The sequence below is a fragment of the Serpula lacrymans genome (genome assembly GCF_000218685.1).
Source record: "Serpula lacrymans var. lacrymans S7.9 unplaced genomic scaffold SERLAscaffold_4, whole genome shotgun sequence".
NCBI classification, from domain to species: Eukaryota; Fungi; Basidiomycota; class Agaricomycetes; order Boletales; family Serpulaceae; genus Serpula; species Serpula lacrymans.
In genome coordinates, this window is record NW_006763293.1 from 558,142 (window position 1) to 580,812 (window position 22,671).

Below are 22,671 nucleotides of genomic sequence, written 5' to 3' on the forward strand. Positions count from 1 at the left end.
CTGCGGAAAAGACCGGGTGGTGTCGACGTCTTATGAGCAAGTTCTCTTAGACTTAAAAAGCTACTGGAGGAGTTGCACTTTCATTCAACTCCATGCAGTAACAGTATCAAAAGCAGGCATAGACATGTATAGAGCGGTGAAAAGTATGAGCATGAACGAAGATAGTCCTCAAAAAATGTCCTTCAAGGTGCGTTAAGTTTATAAGTACAAGCGACAACAGCGTTGACACATCACAACATAACTCTCCCCGGTGGTGACTGCCACAGACAGTCATAGGTATAAATAATAAAAAAGTCCAGAGGGAAGTAGCAAAATATGTGGACATGTCGAAGAAGACGCAAATGTGGTCGTCGTGCAACGGATCATAGAGAAAAGATATAAAAAGGATACATTAAGTATGGCGGCTGAGTGAGGCAGTCAGGGGATGTCATCTGTCAGTGATGCATGAGCTACTGCTACTTACCTTACAGGAAAATGTCATGACCCTGACAACTCTTGCAAGGATGGACAGCCATACAACGATGGAGCTGAACATTTCGCTCTTGATCCATTCGGCTTTTCAATCTTTCCAGTTGCTTCTCTTTAGATACATACCCCCCCTTCTGTACTGGGCGCGTCCTAACGTTAGACAACAACGGAACAGTTGCCTGTACGTCGTTTATACTTGAAATGCTAGCGTTACTAGGACCAATGCACGACGCGACCGCCGCCGTACCTGGAGCCCAAGAACGAGGGATGTAGCTCGAGAGCGACTGGAATGAAATTCGTGCCGCAAGCGGTGAAGACATAAATGAAGATAGTGATGAAGAAAGAGCTTGACGTTCTGATGGGTATTCATAAAGGGTGGAATTGATTGAACTTGATTCTTTTAGTTCTGTAGAGACACTCGTGACCATGCCGCTATCCGACTGTCCGAAAATGTGGGCCTCATTGTGGGCTGTGAAACGGAAGAAGAGAGTGAGTTAGGCGTACTCAAGGACACTCTGAGCTGAGGCTTAAATGCCGAACCATTGGTTGCAGGCTGACCCTGCGCTTGACGCAATACAGGAACCGATGACCGCGGTTTCGTTGGCGTTGAGTGTTTTGAAGGAGAGTTGACCGGTTGAGGTATGAAAGAAGGCATGACACCGCCCCGTTTAGAAGGAGGGGTCACAAAGGTATTGGCTGGATAATTGATTGGAGCAACAGAACGTGCCAGCGTTACTCGAGTAACGATCGACGGCGGGGGCGGCGTGCATGAAGAAAACGACCGTAAGGCCGTAGAGCGAGGTATCGAAGAGGGCGAATTAGTGCCTTTGCGCACAGCCTTCTTAGTGAATTCATCATCGTCAGAGGACGGTGACGAAAGCAGAGCGGCGTCTGACTTTTCTTCATCCGCCTGTTCAACCCTGATTTGAGGGAAAGTAAAAGGAACACTTTCACTTTCGTCTTCATCGTCAAAGGGCTCGAAAATAGGGACAGGCTTCCTGACTGGAGACCGCGCAGCAGGAGCAGACTGCGAATCCAATACAGGGGTGATGCAAATAGCAGGTGGAGTGAATGTAAATATGATTCCTCCTTCAACCTCCTCGCCCTGCGGTTCATCATTTTCGTCATCATCATCGCTTTCCTCTTCTACATCCTCCTCTTCGTCCTCTTCTATCACAACGGGTAAACTTCTGATAGAAGCCTCGACTACACCAACGTCGGACGGCAATAAAAACGGAGGCAAGTCCTCGTCCTCATCATCTCCGGAAGACGCAAAAGCTGACGAAAACAGCCCTTTGCCCATGTCCTCAGAAGAGGCATAGGTTCCCATAGGGGGAGTGTTATCGAGGTCATCCAGACATCCAAAGAAACGATCAACGTCGTCAGCACTTAGATCAGATATTGACTGCGTCCCTCTTGGGAAAGTCCACGTTTTGGAAAGTGAGGCATGTGGTGCGTGGGAGTGTGCAGGCCTCTCGGGGATAGAAACTGGGGAGGAAGAACACGAGCGGCTGATGGTCTCAGAAACGAGTAGACCTGGAGGAGAATGCATGTCTAATTCGTCCTCCGATCCTATGGACGACCCACCAGGACTTTGGAAACTAATATCAGAATCTTCCTCATCCTCGTATCCAGCAAGGCCATCCTCTTCATCTGAAAGATCGTCGACGGTCTCTTCTTCTTCAAGCTCCTCCTCCTCCGCAACCGAGTTAAGTGTCAGTTCTGCCTTGTTGAAGCTGTCGTCAATAGACTCCACATCTGTAGAGGAACTTTCCGAGCTAACGGATTGGAAGTTAGATGAACGATTGCGCGAACCAGCGATTCTTGCCGACCTGATTTGACTATTAGCAAGAAAGGCCTTTTCCAATTCTTGTGCCTTCCTCCTTTCTTGTTCAAGAGACGTCCGTAGATGAAGGCACTCCTCTTCAACGACCTGGACATCTTGAAGTCGAGCATTTAGCTTGTCGATCTCGTGCTTCATGCTGTCACGCTCCTTAATTAAGACATCGTGCTCGTTCAAAGCCTGCTCGAGTGCAGCAGCCTTTTCACTAAATGCCTTATCCAGATTGGTTTTCTCAACCTCCAGTAAGCCTAGGCGAGAGCGGGCGACCCAAGCTTCTCTCCGCTCTGATTCAACCCGCTTAGCAAATACACCAACCTGCTTGTCCAAGTCAGCTACTCGCGTCCTCCACCCATCAACATCTCTCTTGAGCTCGTCGCGCTCAGCTTTGAGATCCGAAATTAGCTGCAGCATCTCGTCACTAGGTTCGGATAGCGTAGATGCATCCGATGCGACAGAAAGTGGTCTAGACCGAGGTCTTGCTCGCGAAGAGAGAGCGCGCTCCAAATCAGTTATGCGAGCGAGGAGCGCGTTGTGGGACTTGAATAAAAAATGCTGCTCAGATATGGATAAGGGTTGTTCCACGAGGTCTTCAAGACTGCTCGATTCTCTCGCCTCTGAAAATCGACGCTCTGTAGTAGGAGTCAACTCGGGAGTGGGCGGGACTACCATATCCCTGGAAGGGTCCGAAGAGCATTTATACGAGATGCTGCTACGTCTCTTCATCGCCATGTCACTTGGAGAGGGACATTCGGATTGACTGGTGATGGAAAAACGACGAGCAAGCGAATTAACAGGAGTACTGCTAGAAGGCGTAGTAATCACAGATAGGCGTTTCGTTTTGGTCGTGTTCATGGTCGTGACATCGGCATATGAGGGGGAGAAAGGGTTTGAACTGGGAGATGAAGCTAAAGCAAGAGATCGTAGTCCTACAGGTCTTGGACTAGGAGTAAGAGTTGGGGTAGGCAAGTTTCCAGGTGCAGAACTAACTACACTGCCTGACACGAGAGACAAGGGACGCAAATTCAAGCTAGCAGGACGAGGCCGTATGGGGGATTTGATAACGGAATTTACAGCAGCCTCCGTTTCTGCTTCAACTTGTCCTACTTGCGGAACAACTTCTTCCTCTTCCTCTTCTTCTTCCTCCTCAACAAGTGTATGGAGTTGGTCTTTTGCTGAGGATGATGAGGGTACGAGCTTGCCGAAAGAATCGCGTTTTCCCATAAGACTGCTCAAACCACCTCCAAAACCACCTCCACCGTTACCGGGAGGGAAAGACGGCTTGGTCGCTTTGGGATAAGGATAAAGATGAGGTATGATAGGAAGGCAGCGTAAAGATAATACTTACGGAATTCAAACGTCTTCTTGGACAGATCAGGGGTACTAAGTTCAGGAATTTCCACTTTTGAGAATGCAAGATCAGGTTTGCCTTCGAGTGCCCAAAGAGCTCGACGACGAATAGAGTCCTTGTCGCCAAAATTGATGTTGTCTTCTTTGGACACGGGAAGGTCAGGTAATGAGACACCCATCATTTCCGCCGACTCGCGGCGGGTAGAAACAGAAGAACGTCGTCGATGATGGGAGCTTGGCCGTTTGGAGTGGCCATTCTGAAAAGAGGGAGTATTTGACAACATATCGTTCGTGGATACAACTGAATTGGTGGAAGTAGAAATTGAAAGTGCAGACATAGACGAGATAGAAGAGATAGAATTGTTACGAGAGCGAGATCGTCCGTGAGAAGGCTTTGAAAAGTGACTAGGCAGGTTAGAGGAAGGGCCTCCGCCCAATTTGAAGGATTCAAACTAGGACGACAAGAATCAGCCTTGACCGTCGTACAAGAGCGCCTCGCGTATGGGTAGTGAATTCATTGACAACTCACCCGTTGCCTGGCTGCGGTGTTAGCTTCTTGAAACTTGTCGGAAACGTCAAGAGTAGGGTCCATCATGAAAAGTTAGATTTTTTTAAGTGTTTGAGGTAGGGTTAAAGAATGGAGTTGTCTCTGAGAGAACGTGGACTGTAAAGAGAGGAAGGGACCGTACGACGGTGGACGTCCGATGGCAAGCGTCGAAGATAGTGATGGCGAGCAGCAAGGAACTCGAACGGGGTCAAACAAGCCATATACACCAATTCAGACTCCGATCACCGGTCAGGGCCTAATTTGAACCTTGCAAAATGCCACAAAAAAGTCTCTACGTTCCTTACCGCCACTGATACCCCTAGGTTCACTTTTTATATATATAAAAACCTAACAGCCGAATCTTATTGCCATATTTACCAGTCGAAACCTATGTTCATTGGCTTCAATAATATGCTTTGTCTGCATTGCAGTATAGAGTCAATCCGCCATATGGCCGTCCGGATCGTTCGTACGGAGACTTGCCTAATGAGGAGAACTCGCGCCACCCGATGATTCACGTCTCAGACCAACCACCTGAAATTCTCGAATATAGTGCATTCCCAATCCCACGTCCTTTGTTTCATTTCGCAGAACCTGCAGCAATATTCTGATCACATCAGGTGACTATTGTTCGCGCAACGCTGTTTGGAAATTCCACTGATCTATCAGTTTCGGGATCAGACGACGTTCGAAGAATCTTAGCTCAAATCATGTCTCCCATGCAACAAGTCGCTAAGCTCGTCCCGCAAGAAACCGTGTTCTTCCTTTGTGATGTGCAAACCCGGTTTCGTATGCCCGCTGAACTACCCACTGTAACATGTTTTGAATTACCGTTTCGCCGTAAATAGGGGAAGCAATTTATGGTTTCGATGCCCTCATCTTGACTGCAAACAAGATGCTCAAAGTAGCGAAGGTATGTCCAATGCTGATACATTTTTCATCCTGTACGAGGCTAAACTTTTACTAGAATATGGATATACCTGTCGTAGTGACTGAGCAAAATCCAAAAGGTTAGCGCTGCCATTCGTTGGATGTTTAATCGGGATCGACATAGTTCGGTAGGTCTTGGTCCTACCGTGCCTGAGATTGACGTCGCTTCCCTTGGATCGCTCCATGTTGCAACAATCGACAAGACCCTTTTCTCCATGGTCACGCCAGAAGTTAAAGAGCTACTTAAAGCTCGACCAAATCTCAAGTCTGTAGTTCTGTTCGGAATAGAAGTACGTCCATACTCCTTCTAATTGTAATGACCGTGCTTAGCAGCTGTTTCCCACATTGCAACAGTCACATGTCTGTGTGCTGCAGTCAGCTCTCGATTTGGTAGAGGCTGGATACAACGTCCATGTCATAGCGGACGGTGTGTCCAGCTGCAACAAGGAAGAAGTACCTTATGCTCTCGCTAGAATTCGTCAATCAGGAGGTTATATAACCACGAGCGAGAGTGCAGCTTTCCAGTTACAACGTGGGTATCTATTGACGTCGTATGGATGGACGTTCATGCGTTCATCTTCAGGAGATTCCCACTCGACAACCTTCAAGCCCTTTTCCAAGATTATCAAGGACGAGAAGGATAACACGAAGCAGGCTGTTCAGGTTCTCTTACAACATCGAAGCGTCCTGTAGTGCCAGGTACTCATTAGGTGATGGTATTTTTACTTTGCGCTCATTTTAGAGCATACTGCGCATCTCGGGATATCGGTACATGAGTGTACCTCGTAGTGTTATCCGAACGGTGGTTGTACGAATAAATTTGTATTATGCCATGCGAGTCGAACGCTTATCCTTTACCTTCAAATGTTGAGTTCGTCCTGAAGCTGTGAGACCCAAAGCTATTGAACCGAACCTCGTGATAATTTTACGAGTACAATGTCTAATAGCACTCGAGATAGTACTTGCCTAAGCAGCCGTGGGAATTGCGATCGAGTAAGAAGCCCAGCTTAGACTGTTACATCGCGCTCAGAGCGACAGCTCACCTTGATTCTCTTCTCTACAACATAGTCAAAGCCTTTCCTCTCCGTTGGCTCAATCAATACTCTGGTGCAATGTTTGGGAAGCTATTTCACCTAGGCATAGATGCCCTCCTGATCAGCGCCTTCCTTGCTGGCATAAAGCGTTCAACTGGTCTCACGTAGGTTGCTTTGGTTATAACATTCATGGGGACGATAAACGATGTCTCTATCATAGGCCTGCGTTAGCTCAAGTTCCAAATAAAGATGTTCGTCGTAAGTAGTGCAGCGAAGATGTCGGCCAGGTTTAATGCTCATTTTGTTCGAATATTTTCTTAAGAGATGCTCCGGTCATACCTCGAATTCGGTGAGTTTCTATATCTTATGAAACATGCTTTCAACTACTGATGATTCCAAAGGGGAGTATGCATTCGACTTCGCAACTGTCATATTTGGGGTAACTCGCAATTCGTGACACAATGTATATACTCACCAAGCTAACTTCGTGTCTCCAGAGATCTGGCTCTTTTGAAAGAAGAAATTAACAGTCTTTTCTGACCTAATACTCACATTCTCTCGAATAGTTTACACTCGTCTTTGTGCATTTTGTAGGAATAGCAATTGACATGGCATTCATCTAGATATCACTATCCTTATCCATTCGAAAGAGCGAGAGTCCAATGGGTGGGATATCTATTACGTGCAAGTGTTGCAGGAATTTACTGCGAAATAGGGTTGCCGTTGACCTCGTTACATCCCTCTCTACAATACATGCTTCTCATCCAAGGAAGTTGTACACAAAGAAATGTAACACAATCGAACCGAGTGCGAAGTCTGCAAATGCACTGCAAGAACATGGTTGTCAGAAAGTTGTATAATGTCCAGAGTTATGATGCTCACCGCTCGGGCGATACCTCCTTGAATTCCGATCTGTTTTCGGGGTTGACTTGCGAACGCAGTGACGCAGTCAGGACGAACTGTCCAACGGAACTGGAGAATCTATATCACCGTACTCTTAGCTTAGCATTTCCCAGTCAATCTGCAGGCGTACCCAGCCAAGAAGGCATTGAAAGGAAAGTTGGTGACAAGCACGCAGTAGAGGAACTGTGTGACTCCAGAAAGAATGATGAAGACAAGGAATGCGTCGATGAATTTTAGACGGTCTGGAGTCTGTTCAGTGTAAGACTTCCATAGTGACGAGACCGCTTCAGTTGTTGCTGAAGACGCAGGCTTGGATGATTTTGGGCCGGCCATTGCTACAGACGACGTGGAGGATGTGGAGGTATAATATTATAATACTGAGCCAAACAAACGGGTCGCGGCAGCCAAACAACGGGACCGCGTCTCAAGAAAAAAGTTTGGCTGCTTTATTTCCAAGCTCATAGGCGAAGCCTTGCACTTTCTTACCCCAGTCTTCCGTGTCAGAGAAAATACAGCCATGAACAGTGTAGGGCTTCGTCTCGCTACTTCTGCGACGATGAGCTCGCGGTCGTGTGTGCTGTCAGCTTGGAAGAGCACAAAGCTACCTCGCCAGCAGTGGTGGACGAAGAGATATGTGCATTCGAGGAAAGAGCTGCCTTACAAGGTTGAGGAGGGTCTCGGGAACTTCTTGCCCCCAAATGCGCTTAAAGTAGTCGCTGAAGAATACCAGCAAGGATTGTTGGATAGACTGAATGACGAGGTTAGAGGTATGCGTGTGCGGTACTAGTGGGCAAATGTACAACGAACTGAGAGCTTTCGTGTCCAGGTACTGCGGAGGATAAGATGACGGTCGCTCAAATAGTTCTGAGCACGTCCCAGTCTTACGAGAAAGCTATGGCGTTCAATTATGCCAGCCTTGCCCTCAATAATAGTTTCTTCCTTGACAATTTAGTACGTCTTCCCAACATTATGTCAGGTCTAAACGCAGACTAACATGATCTTCTCCTCTAGAAACCTCCTCCGCCTAGGGCAGACAATCCAGGCGAACTGGGTAATCATGAAGGTCACCTCAACGGTACTTACCTACACTCTGCTTTCCGTTCTCAGATGGGCTCCTTAGAGCACTTCAAGTCTTCATTTTGTGCTGCGGCAACTGGTATGGCCGGCACAGGCTATGTGTGGCTCGTCACAGATCGCTCGGGCAGTCTCGCTTATTTCCCCACTTTCGCGGCTGGTACTCTTCTGGTGCGGTCGCGCAGGCAAGTATACGACGACAAGTACTCCGTCCTAGGCGAAGGTTCCCCATCTCCTACAGATCCTCAGTCAGCTACGCTTGGTTCAACGCCCACGTCACCTGTGTCTGGCCTCGCCCGTGCCCCGCCGTCTCTGAACCCTTCCTCGCCCTCACGCACCCTTCATACTTCTCCTGTAAGCCGAATAGACACGGCGGGTGCAGGGCCATCGGTTTATAGTGCTGGCACAAACGAGCCAGACGCGCCCAACGCTACGTTCCGGGATATAAGGTCACTTGGCGAGGTCCTTATCCCTCTTTTCTGTGTCAGCGTGCACGAACATTGCTGGATGAGCGCTGGGTATGGCGTCTGGGGCAAGGAAGCTTGGTTGAAAGAATTCTGGAGTGTCCTCGACTGGGAGAAGGTCGTAAAAGCTTATACTAAGTTTGTGGATTTAAACACGAACAGCATCAAAAGGAAGTAGGTGGGCAGGTGGACGGGAAAAGTCATGAGGTCCTTTGTGGGTTTCAAGGAATGATGGAGCGGAGAGTTGGAGATAGTAATGCTCGTATTTATTCCAGTCGTCCACCGCTCAGTCTAGCTCTAGATCTTATCACGTACATATATAGCACCTTATACACCTTAACTTTTATACAGAATCTTATCACTCCAGGGATCCCCGTATAATGCAAGCATATTGTTGCAAAATGGTACATTAAACTGGTTTCCAAATGTATTATTGTTCTCACCATCTCCATTCGATTGATCCCCGACTTCTTCCCCGTACTCCCTTGTACACCTTATAGTTCTCCCCGGACAGTCGTAGCTGATCGACTTTGAGAGCCGAAAATGTATAGGAAGGTATATCGAAGCGGATCTGAAAAGCCCTTGCGGGTCGCGGGGCTTTCGCTCTGACATCATTTATCAGTCGCCGAAGACGCATGCTTTAAAATCAGTACATATCGGAACTCACTTCGACGTCCACGACCCGCGGAGCATACAGCTTCCTGACGTTCGCATAGAGAGTATTTCCCAACGTAGGACCTATATCACCCCGTCATATAAACAGAAGGAATATTTAGTCAGTCAGTACGCATACTTGGACCACGCAGCGTGTATAAAAAGTCCAATCGCCCGGATGTATGCGTCTCTCATGACCTCGGGCACAACATGCATTCCATTACACGTTGCGACAGCACTAGACTGCTCTCTCACACGCTTGATCGCCATATACCCAAAGAATGTACAAGAACATGAGAACTCACCTTTCTCCGCGGATCAAAAGTCCACGAGCCACCGCCCTCTCCAACACCTACGGTACCAGTACCAGAACTTGACGCCGCACATTGTGCACCAATAGCATCTTCTCCAAGATAAATTTCTACTTCAACGTTCTCCATTGTCTTCGTGGATAGGCGCGACGATAGTGTCAGGGAGAGCGTCCCTGTTGAAATGTGATTATATTATTTATGTTACTATGCAAAATTACCACCAGAATGCAGATTGTGTGATGCGTAAAGAGAGACAAGGCTCCACTCACCACCAAATTCTCCAGCGTCCATCACTGCCTTCAGTACGAGGGGCACCGGGACGATGCCCGACGTTCCAGTCACTACTGATTGTGGCGGCGCGTATCGATATTCTGCAAGCACAAACCGTCCGTCTGGAGGTATGAACGAGAAAGAGCGATCCCGCGACCATCGTTGGAGCCTGACCCAGAGTGGTAAATGTCAAACATTTGTTTCTGACCAGAGATAGTAGACCTACCTCACACATGGATGAAATGCGCAGTCTGTAAGGACTTGCGGATTCGTAAATGTCAAGGTGAGGTCGGGAGTCCCTGGAGATACAAGACGGGAAAGTATGGTTGAGCAGGGTTCAGATCCCATCCCAGAATTGGAGAGGCCACAGATTCTTTAAACGCTCACTTACCAGACAACTTAGCATTAGTCTCGATTTTCCCCCACACGTTGCTAACGATTGTCACACCATTTCTACGGATTCCAATAATCGTTAGTCAATGTGCGTTTCGATGAAATTTTGGACAAAGTAAGTCATGTACTTACCGTCCCACTATACTTTGCATGTCTTCTACCACGTCGAATAGTGCCTCGTTGTGGTTGTGTTTTACCCCTGCTTTTCGCCATGGAATGGGTGACGCAAAGGCTGCATTGGCACCGCTGCCTATCCCACCCATACCACCTTGGGTTATTCCATTTGAGTCAATGTATACATGAAATTTTCGGAGGATGAGTAGAATTTACCTTGTCGACCAGATGAAGAGGTTGGTGCAGAGGGTGAAAGCGAGGCTAGAAGTTTGGATAGGAGAGACGGTGGCAGAACGATATCACGCAAGGCATTTGGCGAAGTAGTAAGAGGATGCCCAGATGGGTCGAGAGTTTCTTCGAGGAGCTATAAGAGGGTGTAAGGACACCGTATATGTAGGGGAAAGGGCTATATAGAAGAGTGCGAATATTACCACGTCCATCAGATGCGATGAGTGCCATTTATATTGTCGAATCACGGAAAAGAGATGGGAGGCGTATACAAGAGATAAAGCGATTCAATATAGTATGAGCAATCTTACCTGATAGACAGTATCAAAGTTGTCTTTGAGGGTTGCAACGTTGACGGTCCCGAAATAATCGATTAATATGTCTTGGAAAGCCTGAAGAAAAGCAAATGCTACAAGGGGGTCGGCTGTATGTTGGGAGATAGGGCGAGATAGAACAAATCAGTCAGATGTAGTGCATGAAGCCATAACTCGACCGGACACTTTAAAGACGTCGCATGGAGGTCCAGCAGATATGGATAGCATGCACTAGGATAATATTGGGAAACTAACCGTCGCCACTGACACTTGCAACAAGCCTTAGCCCTCCGATTTCGACATGACAGCATGCACTTCCTTCTCCTCCAAATCCAGGAGGAACGTAAAGAACTGGGTCAACATCTTCTGGACGTGTTGCCTTTGAAAGAGCGGTATTTAGCGCGTCTATGTGAAAAATGGGGTACGCTGGAGGGTGAGAGGTATATCCTGATTGTATAACTGGGCGACTGCCATAATTCATTCTCTCGGTGAGCACGCCTTTGACATGGAAGTCAACCTGAACATACCCTGCTGAATCAAGGATAATCAAACCATCAATTGCCATCTTCTACGCTATTTTCCAAGGCTGTTTTGCCTTAAGTATCGAAGCACGTTGTTCCGCAGATGGACCCTTGGACAAAATATTGACTGGGAGCCTGACGAGAACTGCCTCAGTCACGAGTTTTCAGAAATAAAGCATCACGTGACTGAATTCGCTTCCCGCAAAACTGAAGACTCGACTCATGTACGAACACAACGCGTTGTCTCACCGACCCTTGGAACTAGTAACAATTGATTCGACATATTTGCACATTTCCTTAAGCACTATACCAAAATACGCCCCTTACAGGCAAGTAAGTCCCAAGACGTTTAGATAGAGATGTTCGAAGACAACATTAATCCATTGAAGGTATTCATGCAACTTCATCGTATGGCTGTTTTTTTATCCACATAATGACTAGTACTGAGGATCCATGGGAGCGACGTCATGTGCTGAGATTCGGTATGCTGATCGGTTGACCCTAGGTCTAGTACTACCAACACGAATGTGAAAGTCGAAAGTCGAAGTAATACACCAGCTTGTACACCAGAGGGTTCCTGGATTCCACGCACAGCGTTGTCAGGGAGGTCTTCAGTTTCCTCTGTGCATTGGAAGCCACACGCGACAGCATTTCGAAATTCGCACGTAGCCAAAGTTATCGCTCATAGATCAACCAGAGAGGAGGATAAGAAATCCACGACGTAGATGCGAAATTTGTGCCAAGAAGCCTTCCAGCCAGCCAACGAAAACCGATAAGAATATGGTCAGACAGCAGATCATCATTACGGGAGTGAACGGGATGGTTTTGCTGATAGAGGCGGATACGGAATCAACAGAAAAGTCCGAGCTATTTCCGATGCATGCCAGGCTCTCGAGGATGGCAACGGCTGGAGTACATTTCGAGTTGGCAAAGGCAATAGTAAGGAGATGATAGTTGAAGACAACATGAGTTACGAGTCATGTTGAATAATAAGGGTTAGATTATCTTAGATAAATCCCAGATAAATAAATATGACGTATCACTGCCATATCCGGAGACCTGCTATATCTGTTCCTTTCCGCCCATAACTAGCCGATAAACCAGCCATAGCCTTGACAGCGAGCACGAAACTGCCAGTGTACCGCGCCCGCCATAAACGCCGCACACGATGCCCACAACATCTGCCCTCGTCGCAGACAACGTCGACGATATCCTCAGTACTATCCATGATCAGTTCACATTGGACTCGTCGACGCTCTTCAAGATCACCAAGGCTTTCCTTCGGGAGGTATCAGATGGTCTCTCAAACTATGGGCATGCGATGGCTATGATGTTTGTACTCTTCCAAAGGCCATGTCGTAACGTCGATCTGATTATACCGCAGCCCCACGTTCGTCAAAGGTGTCCCGAATGGTTCGGAGACAGGGTATGGATCTTTCTCGTTACTACTCGTTCTAGCGCCTGCCGCTCATTTCATCGAAGGACATTCCTTGCTTTAGATCTTGGTGGAACAAATTTGTAAGATTGATTCACGCTCAGACGTTGATTTTCATCCGACGATTGCTTGCAGACGTGTTTGTGAAGTTACCCTTCATGGCGACAAGACCTTTTCACTGCGCCAGCAAAAGTTTAGGGTATCCGAGACCCTCAAAACGGGCGAAGTCACGACGCTATTTGGTACAATATTTTTTCGTGATATGGCTCATCGCTCTTATATATCCCACTAGATTACCTCGCTGATTCTGTCGACGCGTTCCTGACCGAATCTGGATCCCCTACTACTGCTGTTCCTCCATCACTCACACCTAACCCTTCTCGTGATATGGTCAACCCTCTAGAAGAAGAAGAAGATTCACCTGCAGTTCCTCTCGGCCTAACATTCTCTTTTCCCGTCGAACAGATGGCCCTTGACTCCGGCATTCTCTTGACTTGGACCAAAGGTTTTTCAGCCAAGAACGCAATAGGAAAAGATATCGTAAAACTCCTTCAGAATGCGTTCGATCGGAAACATATGCATGTGAACTGCGTTGCACTTGTGAATGATGTGAGTGCTTAGCTTAATGTTTGCCAAATATCTGTTCCTCACGCTGGATCTTTTCTGTAGACCGTAGGTGCTCTTCTGTCGCGTGCATACACCTCGGGTGGTTGCATCCTCGGTGCTATATTTGGGACCGGTACGAATGGTGCATACGTAGAAAGCGTTGCTAACATCAAGAAGTTCGGAGACAGCAATCCTGCCGTTGCTTTGGGAGGCGACATGATCGTTAATACTGAATGGGGAGGTTTCAACAACTCCGTAAGTTTATTCGATATTATGTATTAATCTCAGTGCTTTGTCAAACCTATTCGTGCAGCGCACCGCATTACCTACGACGCCTTACGACAACAAGCTCGATCGCGAGTCGATTAATCCACGATACCAAGCTTTTGAGAAGTTCATCTCAGGCATGTACCTGGGCGAAATTGCGCGCAATGTCATTCTTTCACTTATAGATGCTGCACCACGCCCCGTATTATTTGGTGGACGAGCGTCAGATGCGCTGAACAAACAATGGGGACTTGATACTGCAGTACTGAGTGAAATCGAAGAGGCTTGGGTGGGGCTGGGACGGTTTGCACCTCTACCGGGAAAAGAAGACGAGGACGAGGGGACGCGCCTCGAGCGCGTGCGAGGCGTAGTTGTACAGAGACTAGGTTTTGCCGACTCTGACGTGTCCATCAAGGACGCAGAAATTGTGCGCAAGGTGTGCTCGCTTGTCGCTGATCGGGCGGCGTGGATGAGTGGTTGTGCAATAGCGGCAGTTTTGGTCCAAACAGGTCGCGCCCATTTGGCTGAGGAAGGGGCGAGTGAGAACGCTGCCAAATTACGAGATGATGGGCAAAGGATCGGAGTGGGAGTGGACGGAAGGTACGTTCCATCCCTTCATTATCTCGTTCTATCGATGCAGTGTCTCACCCGTTCCGCTTCAGTCTCGTCGAATTCTATCCCAATTTTGAAACAAAAATGCGCGAATCATTACGAATTCTGGTAGGACCAGAAGTGGAAAGCAGAGTCAATATCGGCATGGCGAAGGACGGTAGTGGGGTGGGCGGTAAGCATTTTAAACTTCTTTTCGGTCTTGGTTCTATCGTGCAGGGAAGATGCTGATACTCTTTCCATTATAGCTGCTCTCTGTGCCCTCGTCGCAATTAAGCAGCAGCACTCATTACAGCAACATACCTATCAAGCCGATCCTGTACACATTCAACCTCAGGTGTCGACGCAGGAGAATCTCGCATACGTATCATCAATGCGATCGTGACCTATTATGGTAGCAATGTGGAGATCGACTGGCACGTATTTCCAATCGCGCATTTCTTGGCAACCTGTGGAATCAATCACGCCAAAGCCTTTTCTTTTCAACTTATTTTGTATTGTTCCTTTCTGTGCGATTCTGCGTCCTCAAGCTGCAAATTTCTTTCGTTATTATTACTGTTCTGGGAACTCGTTACACGACCTGAAGAGAACGGCAATCAAGTGTAGAAATAATAAGATGTATTGGTCGTAGTATCATGTAGACATTTCAGACCCTTTTTCTTTGATTGTACCCTCCTAATTCCTGGTGTGCATAATGAGGGAGCCATCGTCCGAGTCCTCTGCTACTTGTGTAAGAGGTGTAATCGTGATCAGACCAATGTTCGTTCGGCTAAATGGTTCAGAACCAAGACCGCCGGACCTAACCCTAAATCTGGGGGTTGGTCCGGTTCTCTGCACCTCAGGCAGGGACTTGATCCGTTATGTAATGGCCTCAAGATCCAATTGGAGAACAGGTGACTTTAGATTACACATAATATAGACATTATATTCAGCCACACCGCATGCTGCCACCTCAGTTCCAAAAAACTCGGACTGAGTGTTCCTACTTTCACGGAACAAAACAAGGATAATTTCTTTGTCAATGCATTCGGGATTCCCTTGCTGTCAAGATTTCCCACCCAAAAATATATTCTTTGGTCAGGGTATATATGAAGGCAAGATCAAGGAATTGGTATTTTGTATGTAGCAATTTCTACATTGTGATTAGATTAAGTAAGTATGTATACTGTATATGTAGTAGTGGGTATCAGTATGGTGTCAGTGTCAGTGGAAACTGTGAATAGAGTAGAACTTGTTTCAGTAACTTGTAAGATAGCTGTGACAATCTACCTTACTAAACCCTCAAACTCCAATGTTGAGACTGTTGTTTCTTCTTATCTGATTACTTGATCTTATCTATTATCATATCTCTTCACATAACCATAAGTCACCTGACTGCTCACAAAGAACCATGCATAGCCCTCATGTTTATCAGTCAGCGCCTCAAGGCTAATATGTATTTCTACATATATGACTAGCTGTATCTTCATATACATACCCCAGCTTTTGATTTACTCTTTATACAACTTGTCTTCAACTACTTGCTTGAGATTGACCTTTACACCTCTGTAAGTTTGGTTAATGGTGTATATTATGTGACCTTACAGTCACCTGATTCATACCCAAGTATTTATCTTATTTTATCACGTGACCAAGTCTGGACCATGACATCATCATCAGTCAGCGCCTCATGGCTGACTTCCCAGTAGTATATATAAGACACTCATCATGTACATATTCTTTAGCTGTTGATTTATTCTTTATCTGCTTACAAAATGCTATCTAAGATCGAGGACCTTGTGAATAGTTTTTGGTTTTCACTGCTTTAGCTATCACAAGTGTTATACAATCAAAAGCTAGCAAGGGTACCATTTCATGAACCAAACAGCAACTATCCCTCGTTGTTCGTGGGGTGGTATATATGATAATCCTTCAAAATAAAACCCAGAGATGTATGGGTGTGGGTTTTGAGGAGGAGGGAAAGTTGGAATATAGAAGATAGGGGATTTATGAAGAGTATAGATGAGCACTACCTTGCTAATCATAGCACAAGATAGGTTTGAGAACAGCAAGGTTCCCAGTGATAGCAAGCTCCTGATGCACAAACTGTAGTACTCAGAAGGACTTAAATCAAAAGGGATGACAATGACTTTCAAAAGTGATGAGTAACAATGACAGCAGTCAACAGTGGTAGTAGTGGGGAGTATTGTGACCACACTGGATCACAAGTAGCAGTAAGAAGTGGACTTGAGATTAGAGAAGAAGTCTTGATTAGATTTTCTTTCTTTTACAAGATAAAATACAGGGGTTTATATAGTAAAAAAAAGGTAGGCTATGCACAGTATAGCTGTGCAAAAAAAATGAGAAAGAACATGAAGGAAGGAATGTACACTGACAAATCCTGCGTAAGTAGTACAGGATAAGATCGTCAAAATAAGGAAAAGAAAGAGATAGAACAATGAATCATGATGTCATGGGAAGATGCAGTAAAAAAGGGCAAAGCAAAAAAAATATCAGTATCAACACAGTTCCTTTATTGTCAGTCAGGCATTCTAAAAAATATGTGTCCATAAAAATGATTCAAAAATCAAAATTAATCACACTGTAAATGAATGTTCTGTGTAAGGACCATTTTATTATTTTCTTATCTTCGCTATGTCTTGGTTCTCAAACGCTTTTCCCGTTACACCTCTGGCTCTAGGGCTAGAGGTATCATTTGCCGTTTTACTTCCCATAGCCCTCACAGGCTTTCTTAACCATTGCTACCATTTTATATCACAGATCAGAGACTGGGTATTGCTCCCAGCCAGCCAGCACACGGAGTAAGGACTGGTAGTAGGCATCTCGCCAACCAGCTCCAAGCCTCAGTAAAGCCTGGTTATACTAATAACGCCTTATTCAGGATCGTACCTTATTATGAGGATACGGTTCCTGAACATGCGTGACAATCCTCTATTATTAGTACAAGTCTCTCACCTGCTGATTAATCAAGTTAAAAGTCGTACAATAGTTGTTCTCTCTTTTTCTTATTGGTAGATTGATTCCTCAGACCACTTTTCGTATATTCTCCTTTCAGTCTGAGGAACGAACAGTTCACTATATAAAGCCTTACCTATTCATGTATAGCTCCTTAGTTTTCTATTACTGAATTTACCCGCTTTACTCCTCAACAAAGAACCTTTGAAGCTTACCTCTCAAAGTCCTCTACTCGCTATATTTACTAGCGTCTGTCGACCTCAAAGCTCATCGAACCCCTTACTCCCTGCAAGTGCAGAAGGAGACAGGTTTTGTTTTTGTTATAGTTTATTGTTGCCTCACATTCTGCTGGAAAAAAAGAAACTGGAGCCACCGGTCCACCACCTAGTCCAAATCTGACAGTTCCATGGCTTTACCAATGGTCTGGTTGTAATGGACCACCTGGTCAAACGAGGAAGGGAGAGGGGTAGTTCTGGAACTAATGTGTCCCAGGCAGTGTGTGGTAAGTGTATCTGTAGCAAAGACGATGGACAAAGGATAGATGTACCCAAGTGAATGGGACAGCAATGTGCATTGGCAACACAAGGGGATGAACCTTCTCCAGCTCAAAAACTACCCACCTACGCTCCAACCAGGCAAGACGAGCGACCAATGATTTGATAGTATACAATAGAATATTGACATCATGAAGATGGACCTGTTGCCCAATTTGGACCGGCCGCTGGGGCTTTGCTGATATCAGCAGTGGCATGTGGTGGTCAACGGATTGGCAACGGAAGCAGATGGAGAGTGGTGACATCAGGTATGGTGGGGGAGCAAAGAAGACAAGTAGGAGGAGGGTGGAGGTGACAAGGAAATGGACTAGAATAGGAATCCAGAAGCGACCGTCGGGTGAGAATAAAAAAGAGAGTAAATGACCCATGGTGGGGCTAGGCAAAGGAAGGGAAGTAAAGGAAATGATAAAAGCAAGGGCACAATGCAATGTGTAGCCAGTGGCGACGCGAAAAATTGCCAAAATGCCAAAAATACTGAATGGAAAGCAAAGGTGAGCACAACTTGATTGCCTAATAGAGGTGGTGCTGATCAGCCACAAGTTCAAAAAAGGCAATATTAATTACTATTCCATGTGGCACTGTGCCTGTGTGGCGCAAAGGCAAGTCTTTTGAATATTTGCTCCATTATTGACACCTGTCCATGCTACCAATCACTTTTGGTGCATGACACTGTAACTCCTCTCGGCATTGGATTAAAAGTTACAGCTGGTATCCTATTACTCTTATCCTTCTTCTTCTTGTTTTTCCTTCACACTTATGTCCTATCATACTTAAAACATAGGAGACTCCTCTCCAATCCTCAAGAAGATATCCCAATGATGTAGCATTGGTCAAAGGCTATGTCTGGGAATACCCCAGTGGGATATTAATCAGCAGTATGGGCTGTGACTCAGTACCTTCTCATGGGTTTACTGATCAATTGTACATCTCATACAAAGGATTTCTCTCACATAATTAGTAATTATGATAGATTGTACCATTTCCTCCTTTTTTTCTTATTGGCTCCTTGTTGGCCAGACCATTCCTGATTTTGTTATTCCTTTCAGACTTATCTTTGTGATTCATTATATAAGGAGTATGTACTTGATGTATTATTCCTTAGTTCAATATTAGTTTGGATTTACACCTATACAGATACTCTTCAATCCTGATACTCTGGTTCACTGCCTTTCCTCAAAGGACTTAGCCAGACATTTGATTTTGTTATATAGCTTCATATTTGTTGCCTGGCATTAATCACATATCAGAGTTACTCTGGTGTTACTGGACATATTGCTCAAGTGTTACTGATTGTTGTGCATTTACTCGATTATTACTCAAATGTGTTACTTGGGATTTTGACAAACAAAGTCAAGTGAAATTTTATTTGAAAGTGTGGCGTAATGAGGGCAGTTCTGTGACATGTATGTATTGATGACCCGCTGTCGATGATGAGAACTGCAGTTAGAAAACCACACACAAAACAAACTAACACACAATCCTCCCAGATTCCACGGAACTTGTTTATGGGCTTTGCCTCCTAGAACAGTGGGTGCTCTGGTTGTTCGTGGGGTGGTATATATGAGGATCCTTCAAAGTAAAACCCAGTGGTGTATGTGGGTTTTGAGGAGGAGGGATAGTTGAATTTATAGAAAGATAGGGGCTTTGTGGCGAGTATAGACGAGCACTACCTTGCTAATTGTAGCACAAGGTAGGTTTGAGAATAACGAGGATGACGAGGTGACGAGGTTCCCAGTGATAGCAGGCTCCTGACGCACAAACTGTAGTGCTCAGAAGGACTCTAATCGAAGGGGATGACAATCACTTTCAAAAGTGACGAGTGACGATGACAGCAGTTAACAGTGGTAGAAGTGGGAAGTGTTGTGACCACACTGGATCACAAGTAGCAGAGTAGTGAACTTGAGAGTAGAGAAGAAGTCTGAATTCGAGTTCTTGTTCTTTTTTTTTACAAGGTAAAATACAGGGGTTTATATAGTAAAAGAAAAGTAGGCTATGCACAGTATAGCTGTGCAAAAAGAATGAGAAAGAATATGAAGGAAGGAATGTACGCTGACGAATCCTGCGTAGGTAGTACAGGATAAGATTGTCAAAAAAAGGAAAAGAAAGGGATAGAACAATAAATGCTGTGAGTAATGTCACAGGTTTGTACAGCCATAAAGTAAAGTCCAATAGCAAAAAGAGAGCAAGAAAATCATGATGTCATGGGAAGATGCAGTAAAAAAAGGGCAAGGCAAAACACTATCAGTATCAACACAGTTCCTTTATTGTCAGTCAGGCATTCTAAAAAAATATGTGTCCATAAAAAATGATTCAAAAATCAAAAATAATCGCACTGTAAATGAATGTTCTGCTGAAGAAAAAGAAACTGGAGCCACCGGTCCACCACCTAGTCCAAATCCGACAGTTCCATGGCCTTACCAATGGACTGGTTGTGTTGGACCACCTGATCAAATGAGGGAGGGAGAGGAGTAGTCCCAATTTGGAACAAGTGAGTCCCAGGCAGCGTGTGGTAGGTGTAGCTGTAGCGAAGACGATGGACAAAAGATAAGTGTACCCAAGTGAATGGGACCGCGATGAACATGGGCGACGCAAGGGGATGAACCTTCTCCAGCTCAAAAATTACCCACCCACGCTCCAACCAGGCAAGACGAGCGACCGATGTTTTGATAGTATATGATGGCAGATCGACGTCATGAAGATGGACCTGTTGCCCTATTTGGACCGGCCGCCGGGGCTTTGCTGATATCAGCAGTGGCACGTGGTAGTCAACGGATCGGCGACGGAAGCGGATAGGAAGTGGTGACATCAGAAATGGTAGGGGAGCAAAGAAGATGAGGAGGAGGAGGGTGGAGGTGACGAGGAGGTGAACTAAAATGGGGACCCAGAAACGACCGTCGGGTGAGAATAAAAAGGAGAGGAAGGGGCCCATGGTGGGGCTAGGCAAAGGAAGGGGAGTAAGGGAAACGACAAAAGCGAGGGCGCAATGCAATGTGTAGCCAGTGGCGACGCGAAAATTTGCTGAAATGCCGAAACGCGGAAAGTACCGGATGGAAAAGCAAAGGTGAGCGTGACTGGATTGCCTAATAGAGGTGGTGCTGATCAGCCACAAGTTCAAAAAGGGCAATATTAATTACTATTCCACGTGGCACTGTGCCTGTGTGGCGCAAAGGCGAGTCTTTTTGAATATTCGCTTCGTTATTGACACCTGTCCATGCTACCAATCAACTTTGGTGCATGACACCGCACTGGAAAATAAAAATTACAACAATCCCGTTACATTTGGAAACTACTGTAGATACAAGTGCTAGGATATAGCAACCTGGATAGTCAGCTACAAGAAGCAAATCTAGATCACCTCATGCCAGTACCAGTGAGCACTCTTTGATTGTACATGTTTGTCGTAAGTTCATCTTTGACAACACTCATACATTCAAAATCAAATAATTGAATGCCTCTGCATGACCTCATCACTCACATTATCCACAGATCATGTTCTTCAGCTTTCAAAACAGGTAATAAGGCCATTTAACTGTGAGTGGGAAGAGTGTGAAGCTGTGTTAAACAGCTGGCATAGTCTACATCAGGTACAGTAAAATTTCTTACCTCAGTTGCAATTGAGTTCGTCGCGTAAACATCAACAAAGCCGCTTTCGGATATGCCTGAGATACTCAGACCCTGGTTTTTGTGCTCCAGCCAGACCAGTGTGCACTGGGCAAATCTGTCTTGTTCTACCCCAAGGCTATCTGGCATATTCTCATTACCAGTGCCCCATTTCCAGACTGGTAGCCAGAGGTGTCATCTAATCTTCACCATCACATCTGGAAATAGAGCATCGGTGTTGGGAGTATGACCTGAAGCCATCCATCCATCCATCCATCCATCCATCCATCCATCACAGCACTCGATGGTGTTTACATTTTTGGCTCGAGACACCTTTTGATTGGCACCTTTGTTGACATACAAACTCACAACATCTGTTGCAGCACCTCAATCAACATTGTTGGAGCGCTCGCATACAGGTATCAACCATTTTCCCGCCGCTTTTCGTATTCGATTTCTAACGTTTCGCCGGCGGTAGGAAAATTTCTACAACTGCTCTCTCCCGCGATGTGCAGGTCGAGCGCATGGATCGGTGGCCGCTCTGAAAACCCATGTCGAGCTGAGTCACCTCTCTCGGGTCGCCCTCTCATGTCCAGCCCGAGGTGCGTACAACTTTGCGCTCGGGGCATATCACATATGCGAATGTTCTCGTTGCCCTGTACTGATGCTTTGATCTCACATTTAGGATGTGATCAGCTCTTTGGCCGTACTACGGCTCTCGAAACCCACTTTGTAACGAGTCACTGGCAGCTCGTCAATACAGTTATCACCTTTCCATCTGCGACTATCAATGCTACAGCTATTCCATTCGCTCCTCAGATCAAACGCTTTCTGCCTCCTCTTCCTGATAGTCCGGTGCCGGCACACCTAGCGGTTCCTCTCGTCTTTCCAAATCAACATCTTAAGCGCAAAAGCTCTCCCCAAGAGCCTATCAGTCGCAAGTGGAGCCGAATGGAGGTACAGGATGAGGAGGACGGGCATGAGCATATAGCCTTTGATAACCTAAATCACTCTGTGATCCAAAAATCTACGGGGCCCTTTGCTGTGGAGGTGCATTTGAAGCCTCCGAATCTTGATAGGCAGCTCTCGCGACCGCTGCCCATCGTATCTTCACCACGACGTTTCAATGTACCGAGGTCCATGTTGTTTGACGAGTTAATCAAGCGGAATGCTTTGGATGTTGTAGATAGCCGGAGCGGGCTGTGAGGATGGTGTTGTGTAAAAGGGATG

At 46.0% G+C, this 22,671-nt stretch overlaps 8 protein-coding genes across 8 annotated transcripts; 5 read left to right on the plus strand and 3 right to left on the minus strand.

The window, feature by feature from the left end:
- Nucleotides 1–464: 464 nt before the first annotated feature.
- SERLADRAFT_434985 (uncharacterized protein) lies at nt 465–4,250 on the minus strand (the record flags this gene model as incomplete). Its single annotated transcript, XM_007315242.1, has 4 exons — nt 465–937; nt 973–3,597; nt 3,657–4,110; nt 4,188–4,250. 4 exons carry the CDS (start codon nt 4,248–4,250, stop codon nt 465–467), a joined length of 3,615 nt encoding a protein of 1,204 aa, XP_007315304.1.
- Nucleotides 4,251–4,517: 267 nt separating this feature from the next.
- On the plus strand, nt 4,518–6,000 carry SERLADRAFT_460236 (uncharacterized protein; the record flags this gene model as incomplete). Its single annotated transcript, XM_007315243.1, has 7 exons — nt 4,518–4,825; nt 4,875–4,994; nt 5,054–5,118; nt 5,173–5,215; nt 5,268–5,425; nt 5,490–5,667; nt 5,719–6,000. 6 exons carry the CDS (start codon nt 4,916–4,918, stop codon nt 5,826–5,828), a joined length of 633 nt encoding a protein of 210 aa, XP_007315305.1.
- Nucleotides 6,001–6,157: 157 nt separating this feature from the next.
- SERLADRAFT_381629 (uncharacterized protein) lies at nt 6,158–6,792 on the plus strand (the record flags this gene model as incomplete). The annotated part of the gene is made up of 5 exons (XM_007315244.1): nt 6,158–6,333; nt 6,390–6,427; nt 6,492–6,518; nt 6,571–6,608; nt 6,667–6,792. Coding segments are annotated over 5 exons (206 nt in total), but the record flags the coding sequence as incomplete, so codon positions are not given.
- SERLADRAFT_413707 (uncharacterized protein) lies at nt 6,780–7,454 on the minus strand (the record flags this gene model as incomplete). The annotated part of the gene is made up of 3 exons (XM_007315245.1): nt 6,780–6,996; nt 7,052–7,150; nt 7,203–7,454. The coding sequence occupies 3 exons, from the start codon at nt 7,403–7,405 to the stop codon at nt 6,930–6,932; spliced, it is 369 nt and encodes a 122-aa protein (XP_007315307.1).
- A 57-nt stretch (nt 7,455–7,511) lies between these two features.
- SERLADRAFT_360066 (uncharacterized protein) lies at nt 7,512–9,058 on the plus strand (the record flags this gene model as incomplete). Its single annotated transcript, XM_007315246.1, has 3 exons — nt 7,512–7,845; nt 7,884–8,023; nt 8,084–9,058. The coding sequence occupies 3 exons, from the start codon at nt 7,590–7,592 to the stop codon at nt 8,786–8,788; spliced, it is 1,101 nt and encodes a 366-aa protein (XP_007315308.1).
- SERLADRAFT_366752 (uncharacterized protein) lies at nt 9,050–11,459 on the minus strand (the record flags this gene model as incomplete). Its single annotated transcript, XM_007315247.1, has 12 exons — nt 9,050–9,215; nt 9,278–9,348; nt 9,570–9,748; nt 9,845–10,014; nt 10,072–10,144; nt 10,237–10,298; nt 10,371–10,488; nt 10,538–10,568; nt 10,597–10,716; nt 10,892–11,004; nt 11,150–11,361; nt 11,422–11,459. 12 exons carry the CDS (start codon nt 11,457–11,459, stop codon nt 9,050–9,052), a joined length of 1,353 nt encoding a protein of 450 aa, XP_007315309.1.
- A 1,124-nt stretch (nt 11,460–12,583) lies between these two features.
- SERLADRAFT_434990 (uncharacterized protein) lies at nt 12,584–14,717 on the plus strand (the record flags this gene model as incomplete). The annotated part of the gene is made up of 9 exons (XM_007315248.1): nt 12,584–12,747; nt 12,800–12,841; nt 12,898–12,933; nt 12,986–13,092; nt 13,143–13,459; nt 13,520–13,711; nt 13,770–14,323; nt 14,386–14,507; nt 14,581–14,717. 9 exons carry the CDS (start codon nt 12,584–12,586, stop codon nt 14,715–14,717), a joined length of 1,671 nt encoding a protein of 556 aa, XP_007315310.1.
- Nucleotides 14,718–21,299: 6,582 nt separating this feature from the next.
- Nucleotides 21,300–22,647, plus strand: SERLADRAFT_434991 (uncharacterized protein; the record flags this gene model as incomplete). The annotated part of the gene is made up of 4 exons (XM_007315249.1): nt 21,300–21,353; nt 21,825–21,860; nt 21,920–22,043; nt 22,127–22,647. The coding sequence occupies 4 exons, from the start codon at nt 21,300–21,302 to the stop codon at nt 22,645–22,647; spliced, it is 735 nt and encodes a 244-aa protein (XP_007315311.1).
- Nucleotides 22,648–22,671: the final 24 nt, after the last annotated feature.